Source organism: Pristiophorus japonicus, chromosome 14 (genome assembly GCF_044704955.1).
Source record: "Pristiophorus japonicus isolate sPriJap1 chromosome 14, sPriJap1.hap1, whole genome shotgun sequence".
Classification (NCBI taxonomy): domain Eukaryota; kingdom Metazoa; phylum Chordata; class Chondrichthyes; family Pristiophoridae; genus Pristiophorus; species Pristiophorus japonicus.
Window position 1 is genome coordinate 163,998,416 of NC_091990.1, and position 12,178 is coordinate 164,010,593.

The 12,178-nt window shown below is 48.1% G+C and overlaps 1 protein-coding gene across 1 annotated transcript in view; it reads right to left on the bottom strand.

Annotated features, from left to right (window-relative positions):
• Positions 1-12,178, bottom strand: part of LOC139280190 (tetraspanin-32-like) — a 141,516-nt gene that overhangs the window by 93,735 nt on the left and 35,603 nt on the right. The window contains exon 3 of the mRNA XM_070899771.1: positions 11,298-11,395. Within this exon, the coding sequence (XP_070755872.1) occupies positions 11,298-11,395 (98 nt within the window). The remainder of the gene's footprint in view (positions 1-11,297; positions 11,396-12,178) is intronic.

Sequence of the window (12,178 nt, forward strand, 5' to 3'; positions counted from 1 at the left end):
CTTTGCCTTACTATGGAGTCTGAAAAATAGGTTGGCAAAGTCATGGAGGAGCAAGAGGGTGAAAATGACAATGAGCAATTAGCTGTTCAATCACCAATGTAATTAGGACTGGTTCATTGGGCAGTAAACCAAGATACCATCCAATAAATGCCAGAGCTACACTATTTTTTAAAGTTGGAATCAATATTGACAAAAAACCTTCCCAAAAACCATTTACACCCACATATTCCTGCTCAGTTCCTCAAATGCTATGTGTGACTGTGGCCAATGTGTTTTGTGGCAGTGCATTGCGTGTGATACCAGCAATTAACCTAGTATTTCTTCGAGGTGATTCCCCTGTGGAAGGAGCAAGTATGATGTCCCACTGCAGGGTTTCTTTGGCAGCCTGCTGGTTACCTGGTTCTGCCAGATCTGCTTGTGGTGTGCAGCCCTGCATCGGAGTCAGACACATTTAGCACAGTATTGCCTGCACTTTGATAGCTGATTTGTTGGATATGGTGTTGGCTTGAGAGCGAGTTGCCGCAAGTCAGTGCTGTTGGCCATGACTCCGGCACGGGCTGGACGGGCTGAATGGCCTCCTTCTGTGCTGTAGCCATTCGATGATTCTGTGACCTCACCATGTCAAGTGATCTGTGTGAGAACAGAACTTTGGGCAGCTCGGAGGTCTGTGAATCCTCACCTTAAAGTGTCGCTGTTTGCTCAGTGTGGTGAAACCAGACAAAACCGCAGCATTAACTTCGGAGCCCAAGGCCTCGATAGAAATTCCGGGGAGAAGCTCCCATTGCCTGCGGCCTCTGCCACTGTCTCCAGTGCAGGTGACTCAGGAGTAGCCGCATACTCCATAGCAGACAGCAGTGCAGACTAACTTTCATCCATTACTGTGTGCACCCAAGCAGTAGGCACCCTGCCTGATCTTGCAGGGTGCTTTGCATGAACACATGAAATGTAATCACTCTCAGACCGTGATCTCCGTATGTAAGCAGGCAGCGTGCAGTCTGAACCCCTTGGTGATGTGCCAGAGGCAGTAACCATTGGATCAGTCCATGATTTCCAGCATGGCATCCTTGAAAAGGGTGCAAGGTTTCAGTTGTTTGGGCCCAACTTCAAAATGGGTCTGATCCTCGCAGTTAAAGCTCACCCTGGCTTGCAAGCTGAATAATTGTACAGGAGCATTAAAGTTCATGGAACGGTGACAAGGTCACACAGCTTCAGAGGCACAGTGCATGTTACAGGTTGTAGATATATACTGCTGGTGTGAAGCCCATTTAATCATTGTTGCCATATACACTGCTTTCTTGTAACTATAGTATACAGCCAAACAACGAATTCTTTGTCCTGCTTCTATAACGCAATGCTGCATTTTGAGAAGTTTCTCTTACTGGTTAGCCTCTTCAAACATTAAAGGATTTTTTTAAATGAGCAGAAATGGCTTTCCTGCATTTGGCCAGTGCTTGCCATGTATAGTACTATTGATGGTTTACCACAGCAGCTTTATTCAGGCCTGATAATCTCTCTCCAGTATCTCGTCAGTCCCTGTGGCTTCTGGGCACAGGTTGACCCCTTTAGTTCCCTGCTCCAATACCTGCTGCGTTGGTGGGTGGAGGGGGTGCTGGAGGTTTCAGGTACGCACATTCTCGTCCTCCCCTTGCAGCACCCTGCCAGTAATCCAGGCTTTTCTCTGACTCCGGAATATTGCTCAGTAATCAGCAGCTCCAGACACCCCTGCACTATCCCAGCTTTGTAAATGGCTTTTTATTGCAGTGCCGAGCCGACGGTCCATATTATTGATGCTTTAGCTTTGTTGGATGCCCAGTGGGTGTGTGTTAAAAGGCAAGGTTTAGTGCAGTTCCAGGAAACGAGGCCTTAACCACAGTGTTTAATAACTATCATCGAGCGATCCTCAGTTAAACCCTGTAATGGGCTAACCCAGTAATTCACAGGCTGTAGAATCAAACTGGGAAATCAGGGAAGAAAAGGCTGAGACAAGACCTTATTCAAGTATTCAAGATTTTCAGTGATACAGATGATATGTTTGACATAATCTTCATCTTCTACACGAGGTCACAGACTCTCGCCTGGACGATCAAAGGTGAAGAGACAGCTTACACAAACCGGTGATGTATGTGTGAAACCGACTGGCCAGAGAGACAGTGCAGGCAGATAGAGTCAGTAAACTCGGGAATCTGGATAGATATTTGGGTGGAGAAAGTGATTAAGGGGTTTGAGAGTTGTTGGGTATTTTTCTGACTTTCATCTTGCTAGATGCACAGTATTATTCGAACCTCGAAGCTGCCAGATTGACTGCAGTGTTCTCTTGCACATTCGCATGGTCTTATGTATTTGTTGCTGACAGATACTTCGGGGTTGAAATTCGCTTGCTAACGCTGCCGGTTAGCACCGGTTAGAGACGCCAAGAGACAACACTGCGCCGGCTAACACCACCCGCGTGGTGACATCATCCAGCATGCAACACCTCCCTGGAGCCTCTGCCGTGACATTTGCTTTGTACGGCTGCCGTAACAGGAGGCGGCCGCTCAGCCCGGAAAAAGTGGTCGCAAAAGAGCGGATATCGGGCGGAATCACCCAGAAAGGTAGGAAGGTTTTTCCCTTTATTAATTTCTGCGTGTTTTCATTCGTTTTAAGAGCGGGGGAATGCGTGTATGGGTCGGAGATGTTTTCGTTCTCTTTTTTCCTTCCCGTTTGTTTCCGAGCGTGGCGGCTGCCTTCCGTCGGGGAATTCGGTCGGCCGCCTGAGCTCCCCCGCGAGGGTGAGTGCACAATGACACTTGTTCGCGCTGCTCTCTCATCTTTGGCCGTAAAAACTGAATTTGGGACTTTGAGGCTGGGCCTAACGCCCGGCGCTAAAATCAACACTCAGGCGGAGACACCGCCTCAAACACGGCCGTAACCAATTTCCACCCCTTCGGGCTGCATTTTAGGCTTTGATGTTTTTGGGGCGATAATGGCGGCGGGGCGGGAGAGTTAGCGGCCGGGAATAGTTTGCGCCTCCGTAGGTAAGTTTGGGCATCTGAGCCCTGCGTCAGGGGGCGCAGTGTGAAGGGAGGCGTTGTACACCTCTCGTGGTGTAAGGATTCCGAGCTAAAGATCCGGGGCGGGAACACTCCGAGAGATGGCGGCGAGAGGGGGGGTGGGGGGGGGGGCTAAAAAACACAAAAACATTCCCAAAACACTGACCACGTCACAACACAAATCACTAAAAAATTAAACGAAAATCAATCACACTTACCTCAGGAGCCCATTACTCACCTCTCTGCTGTCGGGATGTTGGGACCGCCCTGATTTCCCGGGCGGTCACTGCGGGGCGCGCTGCGGGGCGGACGGGTCGGGCGCGAGCTCAAACTCACGCCGGTGTCACGAGCGGAGACATTGCACACCGGGCGCAGCTCTTCCAGGCAGTGCTGCTCCGCGCCACCGCTAAACCGGAGCCGAGGATCGCCGTGGGGCGCTGGAGGCGGACCGCCCGCCCAGAACACCTCACCCCCGCCATTGCCGCCTCTCCGGGGCGGAAAACGGAGTGAAGAAGACCCGAAAATCCCGTTCTAAGACTTTACAAACTGAACCTGGGTAAGTTTGACGAGGATCAAAGTTGAATATCAACAATATCACACTTACACCAGGCCAGGTGCAAGACCCACCCTAATCTCTGTCGTCGAGCTACAGTACGCGGACCATGCCTGCGTCTGCACACATACAGAGGCTGAACTCCAGGACATAGTCGACGTATTTACCGGAGGCGTACGAAAGCATGGGCCTTACGCTAAACATCCATAAGACAGAGGTCCTCCACCAGCCTGTCCTCACTACACAGCACTGCCCTCCAGTCATCAAGATCCACGGCGTGGCCCTGGACACCGTGGACCACTTCCCTTATCTCGAGAGCCTCCTATCAACAAGAGCAGGCATCGATGAAGAGATTCAACACCGCCTCCAGTGCGCCATCGCAGCCTTCGTCCGCCTGAGGAAAAGAGAGTGTTCGAAGACCAGGCCCTCAACCTACCACCAAGCTCATGGTCTACAGGGCTGTAGTAATACCCGCCCTCCTGTATGGTTCAGAGACAGGGGAACGAGGGTCTAGTGAGAAGGAGGAACTGAAGGATATCCTTATTAGGTGGGAAATTGTGTTAGGGAAATTGATGGGACTGAAGGCCGATAAATCCCCAGGGCCTGATGGACTGCATCCCAGAGTACTTAAGGAAGTGGCCCGAGAAATAATGGATGCATTGGTGATCATTTTCCAACAGTCTATCGACTCTGGATTAGTTCCGATGGATTGGAGGGTAGCTAATGTAACACCACTTTTTAAAAAAGGAGGGAAAGAGAAAATGGGGAATTATAGACAGGTTAGCCTGACATCAGTAGTGGGGAAAATGTTGGAATCAATTATTAAAGATGAAATAGCAGTGCATTTGGAAAGCAGTGACAGGATCGGTCCAAGTCAGCATGGATTTATGAAAGGGAAATCATGCGTGACAAATCTTCCTGAATTTTTTGAGGATGTAACTAGTAGAGTGGACAAGGGAGAATCAGTGGATGTGGTGTATTTGGACTTTCAAAAGGCTTTTGACATGGCCCCACACAGGAGATTGGTGTGCAAAATCAAAGCACATGGTATTGGGGTAATGTACTGACGTGGATAGAGAACTGGTTGGCAGTCAGAAAGCAGAGTCGAGATAACCGGGTCCTTTTTGTAATGTATCTTACATTATTATATATATAACTGTATCCTAACATGCTATACATGACTGTAATAAGATATGACCTGTAACCACCAGCATACCTTACCACCAGGGGTGCACTTGCAAGAGACAGGTATATAAGGACAGGTCTCAGGCAAGTGCAGCATTCCAGAGCTGTGAAATAAAGGTGCAGGTCCAGAGTGACCTTGACTTCACTACATGCCTCGTGTGAATCTGTACTGAGGGGACAGGACTTTACACTTTTCAGAATGGCAGGCAGTGACTAGTGGAGTGCCGCAGGGCTCAGGACCCCAGCTATTTACAATATACATCAATGATTTGGATGAAGGAATTGAGTGTAATATCTCCAAGTTTGCAGATGACACTAAACTGGGTGGCAGTGTGAGCTGTGAGGAGGATGCTAAGAGGCTGCAGGGTGACTTGGACAGGTTAGGTGAGTGGGCAAATGCATGGCAGATGCAGTATAATGCGAATAAATGTGAGGTTATCCACTTTGGGGGCAAAAATATGAAGGCAGAATATTATCTGAATGGTGGTAGATTAGGAAAAGGGGAGGTGCAATGAGACCTGGGTGTCATGGTACATCAGTCATTGAAAGTTTGGCATGCAGGTACAGCAGGCGGTGAAGAAGGCAAATGGTATGTTGGCCTTCATAGCTAGGGAATTTGAGTATAGGAGCAGGGAGGTCTTACTGCAGTTGTACAGGGCCTTAGTGAGGCCTCATCTGGAATATTGTGTTCAGTTTTGGTCCCCTAATCTGAGGAAGGATGTTCTCACTGTCATGTATTTAACCATCTTGCAATGACATAGTCATGTAACTGTAACTCATGTACACTGTACTATACCCTAGAAATGCACACCCTGACCATGGGGTGAACTTGCATGAGACACTCCTCACCTGGGAATCCAGGTATAAAAGGGGAGGTCCCACCCAGGGTCAGCACTCCTTGGTCCTGGCAATAAAGGTGAAGGCCACAGAGTGACCGTGTCTGATATATCTATGCCTCGTGTGAGTTTGTAGCAAGGTGCAGGGGCACTACACTTGCTATTGAGGGAGTGCAGCATGGGTTCCCAGGATGGCTGGACTGACATATGAGGAGAGACTGGACCGACTGGGCATTTATTCACTGGAGTTTAGAAGGATGAGAGGGGATCTCATAGAAACATATAAAATTCTGACGGGACGGAACAGGTTAGATGCAGGAAGAATGTTCCCGATGTTGGGGAAGTCCAGAACCAGGGGACACAGTCTAAGGATAAGGGGTAGGCCATTTAGGACTGAGATGAGGAGAAACTTCTTCACTCAGAGAGTTGTTAACCTGTGGAATTCCCTACCGCAGAGAGTTGTTGATGCCAGGTCATTGGATATATTCAAGAGGGAGTTAGATGTGACCCTTACAGCTAAAGTGATCAAGGGGTATGGAGAAAAATCAGGAAAGGGGTACTGAGGGAATGATCAGCCATGATCTTATTGAACGGTGGTGCAGGCTCAAAGGGCTGAATGGCCTACTCCTGCACCTATTTTCTATGTTTCTATGTTTCCATGGACCATGTACAGCAGACACCTCAAGTCGCTGGAGGAATACCACCAACGATGCCTCCGCAAGATCCTACAAATCCCCTGGGAGGACAGCCGCACCAACATCAGTGTCCTCGGCCAGGCCAACATCCCCAGCATTGAAGCACTGACCACACTTGATCAGCTCCGCTGGGCGGGCCACATTGTCCGCATGCCAGACTCGAGACTCCCAAAGCAAGCGCTCTAATCGGAACTCCTTCATGGCAAACGAGCCAAAGGTGGGCAGAGGAAACGTTACAGGGACACCGTCAAAGCCTCCCTGATAAAGTGCAACATCCCCACCGACACCTGGGAGTCCCTGGCCAAAGACCGCCCAAAGTGGAGGAAGTGCATCCGGGAGGGCGCTGAGCACCTCGAGTCTCATCACCGAGAGCATGCAGAAATCAAGTGCTGGCAGCGGAAGGAGCGTGCGGCAAACCTGTCCCACCCACCCCTTCCCTCAACGACTATCTGTCCCACCTGTGACAGGGACAGTGGCTCTCTTATTGGACTGTTCGACCACCTAGGGACACATTCTAATATTGGAAGCAAGTCTTCCTCGATTCCGAGGGACTGCCTATGATGATGATGGTGATGATGATGATGATGAGTTAAACCAGCTGCGACTATGACAGTGTAACTAGACTGAATTATTCTACCTTAAATTGAACTCAGTAAATGAGTTATTGGAATTCTACATCAAGTTATTGTTCAGTTTCTGATGATTAACTATGTAGAAACAGTTTAACAAAATAATTATTAGTTGGAAACAAAATTGTGTTGTGTTCCAGGCTTGATATTTTTGAGTTGAGTTAAGAGATAAATGGGTCGTTATAGAGCAGCTGGATTGTGAATCAACTGGAGAGCCAGTCTGACACGCAGAAAAACACTAGCTACCAACCTAAACCTTCATTCATAAAACCTACAATGCATTTACCTGTGCGTTCTGATATATATATAGCTTTTTCTGTTGCTGATTCTCTGTGGTTTAAAGTGAGATGTTCTCCTCTGTGCCTAAGCAGCGGCTACATCCGTTCTCCGACCTGGAGTCCCCGCTTCGGGCAGAGTCACTTATCCGTCACAACCTGCGCGACTTTGCAAAAGTAATTCTTTTTCTCATGTTACTGCTCAAACTCATTTGCATATTGCTGAATGTAAAGTCAGGAACCAGCACGATCGGGCAGCGATTTAGATCGTTATTAAAAAAATATATTTACATTAAAAAAATATATACATTAAAACATATATTCCTTGATTATATTTAAGTGGTAACCTGGTTCCGTTTTATTAATACGGCTGAAAATGGGCTGATCACAAAAAGTAACCTTTTAAATGCGAGTGTCTAATCCACCACCTGTGAGTAACCAGATTGTAAATAACTGAAAATGACACAAACAATTATACAAACCGTTTACTGGTTACATTGGTGTCAGTTTCTTAATGAATTAAGAAAATATATATTTAAAAGCTTTCAATGGGTGCCTATTAGTGTCCTAGTGCTTTCAAAAAAAAAGCTTTAAGAGCCTCCGCGAACTCCCGCAAATGAGTGCAATTAGTGGGCAGTCGCAATTAGTGGGCAGTCGCAATTAGTGGGCAGTCGCAATTAGTGGGCAGTCGCAATTAGTGGGCAGTCGCATGGTGATTAATGCAATCCTGGGGCGGGACAGGCTTCTGGCACAATGCTTTGTAAACTAGCCAGAAAGATCGCAAAATCTCCATTTGTGCTGAACATCATTTGCACTTAAAATTCTCCAATCTTTTACACCGGTTTGGCTAATTTCGAGCGAATTGGGCTGAAAAAATCCCCAGTGGAACCTCCTGCCCTCCATTTTGGAGCAGCCTGGGCAGGAGATGCAGTCAATGGCCAGGCTTTCACTGCCCCCCGGTGGGATGTGACTGAATTGCAGCACAACTTGCACAGTGAGGGGACAGCTGAAACTCCCTGGGATTCTCTTCTGTTTTTCAATCTTTGACATGAATCCCGCCAGTGTTTCGTCAACAATTGGGGAATTGTTACAACTGTTAACATTTTACTTTCAGATTAATGATGTTTTTCAGTGCGTGCTCACTACCTTCCTGCAGGTCACCTGGGCCCAGCGCAAAGTGCGTATCATGTAATGTGGCCCTGGGTTCCCTGAAGTTACAATTGGTATTCTTTACCCAGCGTAAGCAAAGGAAGGGAAACTGATGTCCAGAGGGGATGTGGTGCAAATGACATAGAAGCCTGCTGATCCTTTCACACTGGTGGTCTTATTTTGGTTTTTAATTCATTTTCCAAAAGTTTATGGGCAGATGTGTGTTATTTTTGGAGTCATACCAAGCTCATGGTCTACAGGGCTGTAATGATACCCGCCCTCCTGTATGGCTGAGAGACGTGGACCATATACAGTAGACACCTCAAATCGCTGGAGAAATACCACCAACGATGTCTCGGCAAGATCCTACAAATCCCCTGGGAGGACAGACGCACCAACATTAGCGTCCTCGTGCAGCGAAGGATCACCAGACTGATTCCCAGAATGGCAGGGCTGACATATGAAGAAAGACTGGATCGACTAGGCTTACATTCACTGGAATTTAGAAGAATGAGAGGGGATCTCATAGAAACATATAAAATTCTGACGGGACTGGACAGGTTAGATGCAGGAAGAATGTTCCCAATGTTGGGGAAGTCCAGAACCAGGGGTCACAGTCTAAGGATAAGGGGTAACTTCTTCACTCATAGGCAGTCCCTCGAAATCGAGGAAGGCTTGCTTCCACTCTGAAAGTGAGTTCTCAGGTGGCTGAACAGTCCAATATGGGTATTACAGTCTCTGTCACAGGTGGGACAGACAGTGGTTGAAGGAAAGGGTGGGTGGGGACTCTGGTTTGCCGCATGCTCCTTCTGCTGCCTGCGCTTGGTTTCTGCATGCTCTCGGCGACGAGACTCGAGGTGCTCAGCGCCCTCCCGGAGAAACTTCTTCACTCAGAGAATTGTGAACCTGTGGCATTCTCTACCGCAGAGAGTTGTTGATGCCAGTTCGTTAGATATATTCAAAAGGGAGTTAGATATGGCCCTTACGGCTAAAGGGATCAAGGAGTATGGAGAGAAAGCAGGAAAGGGGTACTGAGGTGCATGATCAGCCATGATCTTATTGAATGGTGGTGCAGGCTCGAAGGGCCGAATGGCCTACTCCTGCACTTATTTTTATGTTTCTATGTTTTCTATCCCCAGCATCGAAGCACTGACCACACTTGACCAGCTCCGCTGGGCAGGCCACATAGTCCGCATGCCTGACACAAGACTCCCAAAGCAAGCACTCTACTCAGAACTCCTACACGGTAAGTGATCCCCAGGTAGGCAGAGGAAACGTTACAAGGACACCCTCAAAGCCTCCCTGATAAAGTGCAACATCCCCACTGACACCTGGGAATCCCTGGCCAAAGACCGCCCTAAGTGGAGGAACAGCATCCGGGAGGGCGCTGAGCACCTCGAGTCTCGTCGCCGAGAGCATGCAGAAACCAGGCGCAGGCAGTGGAAGGAGCATGCGGCAAACCAGACTCCCCACCCACCCTTTCCTTCAACCACTGTCTGTCCCACCTGTGACAGTGACTGTAATACCCGTATTGGACTATTCAGCCACCTGAGAACTCACTTTCAGAGTGGAAGCAAGCCTTCCTCGATTTCGAGGGACTGCCTATGATGATGGGATATTGAAGTTGCATGTTCAGCCATGAACTCATTGAATGGCGTTGCAGGCTAGCAGGGCCGAATGGCCTACTCCTGCACCTATTTTCTATGTTTCTATGTTTCTGTGATGACTTATAGGTTAATATATTGGTACTTTGGGCTTGTTTTCATATGCTGGCAAAAACATATATTTAGTCGTTGGATAAATTCATTAGTACATGGTTCCTGTGGCTTACCTTGAGCAGCGACACATGATTACATCAACTAATGCTACTTCTGGTTTTATTGTTCGTTTTTAGCTGCTTCAGGTGGGTTGCCCTTGCTGGTGTAGTCCCTCTCCTGCTTTGATCGACTGTCTCCTCATGGCCAGCTGGCCTTCTTGGAGGGAGCATAGGTGTTGGGAATGGGCCCTAAACTCTTTCATTCTTTTCTATTTCTTCAGCCTCCTACACGATGGGACGAAATAGTCTCCTTCTGCTCTGTAAATTTCTGTGTTTCTATACAAAGTGACTAGGAGCTACCTCCATTTGAAAGAATGTCTGGGTGGCCACACGCGCCTGTGCTGGGAGATGGCTGTGGCACATAACGCTGCTGGGAGACCCGGGGACCATGCTGGTGCTGGGATGAGCTGAGAAACAAGGAAAGACTGAAAGAGAAAGACAGACACACACGGAATGTGCATATACACACCAAACAGTGAGATCGTTGCCTGAAACACAGAGCTGAGTCTGACTGCCTGATGGTGATCAGAAACGCAAGTATTCACCGAGTGATTCTGTGCAGAGGCATTCTGCACATAACTGTCAGGTCCCGAATTTTAAAAAGTAACATTCGCAACAGAAGGTCTGCATAAATGCCAACAAATAACATTTAAAATGGGCATCATTTTCTCATTAGCAATTTGATTTATAAACACACAACGCACAGGATAATGCTCACAGCCTTTTCTGCCCCACATTGAGACTATGTCAGCCCAAAGCTCCAGGCGCAAGTTCAGCTCACCTTTTATATGTTTCTCCCTTTTTAAAACAAAAATCTTTCCTATCACCTGAGCAAGCTCAGCTTCGCCATTAAACCTGCAAAGTCTTCCCGTGCAAATATTTACATCCAATCGTGCTCATTAGCATCTTGCACACATTAAGGTTTTTATAAACAGCTACTGTCCGTTCCTAAACCTTTGGGGACTGTGGCCACATTTGAGAAGCAGGGCTGTGAATTATTGTAGTGACCAGCAAGACAACCAATACACCACTGGAACAGCCCGTGCACAACAACTTTATGTGGCGTCCACTGTTGCCTGAATAATGCCCTCCGACCCTGCGTGATATATTCCAAACCATGTGCTACTTACCACACTGAGCAAGTATTCCGATTCTTTCACAATCCCAATCAGACAGATAATTCCAAGGAGAGCGAGAAAGATGCTGCTGGACAGGCCAGTGTACACAGCTGTGGGGACAGACACAGAACACAATCACCCTTACCCTGTGACAGATTGGTCAGTGCTGCTCACACTAAAGTGTCACCATCTTTAGTCATTGATAACATGCATAGCAGGGAGCAGGTTCAATACTGGCCTTTAACCTTTGCGACCTGTTCAAATCTAACCAAGAATGGTCGGCTGAGTCACTGCTTGTCTACTGTCTGTAAGGGTCCCACAAGGAAATGAGTTTGGCCAGCGTTAATTCATTTACCAGTAGTCTTGAGCATACAGCAATAAATGCCCCCTAATTTAACATGTGTTGGCAATCTGACCCAAAGAAGCCACAGAACGCTGTCGGATTAGGTACTGTTGCATGTCTACAATAGATAGCAAGGCCAGCACAGGGAGTGCTGAACCACTGTATAAAGTAGGCATAATCTTCTTTCTCTATGGCCAGACCTAGGCCTGTTTGTGTTCTCCAGCACTGATCCCATCAGATTATGTGGGGTCAGCGAGAGGGAATGAAATTAGCACCGGAGGCATCTCTGGCAACTGCCTGCCCCGTGCTACCAGGAAATTCCATGCCTGGCTGCCATCCAGGGAGGGGGAAGAGCTGAGGTCACCCCAGAATTCCCATGGAGTCTCCTCCTTGGTCCCTCTGTAGAGGGGCCGATTCAGGAACAAAAACGTACTTTATCTCCGAGGGTCAAGGTCATTTCCCCAGCTTCCACCTCCCCACAGTGGGGGGCCCACTTCTGTCTCGGTGGCCCCTGTGCCTTCCTCACATGACATTTCCACTGCAATGTCCC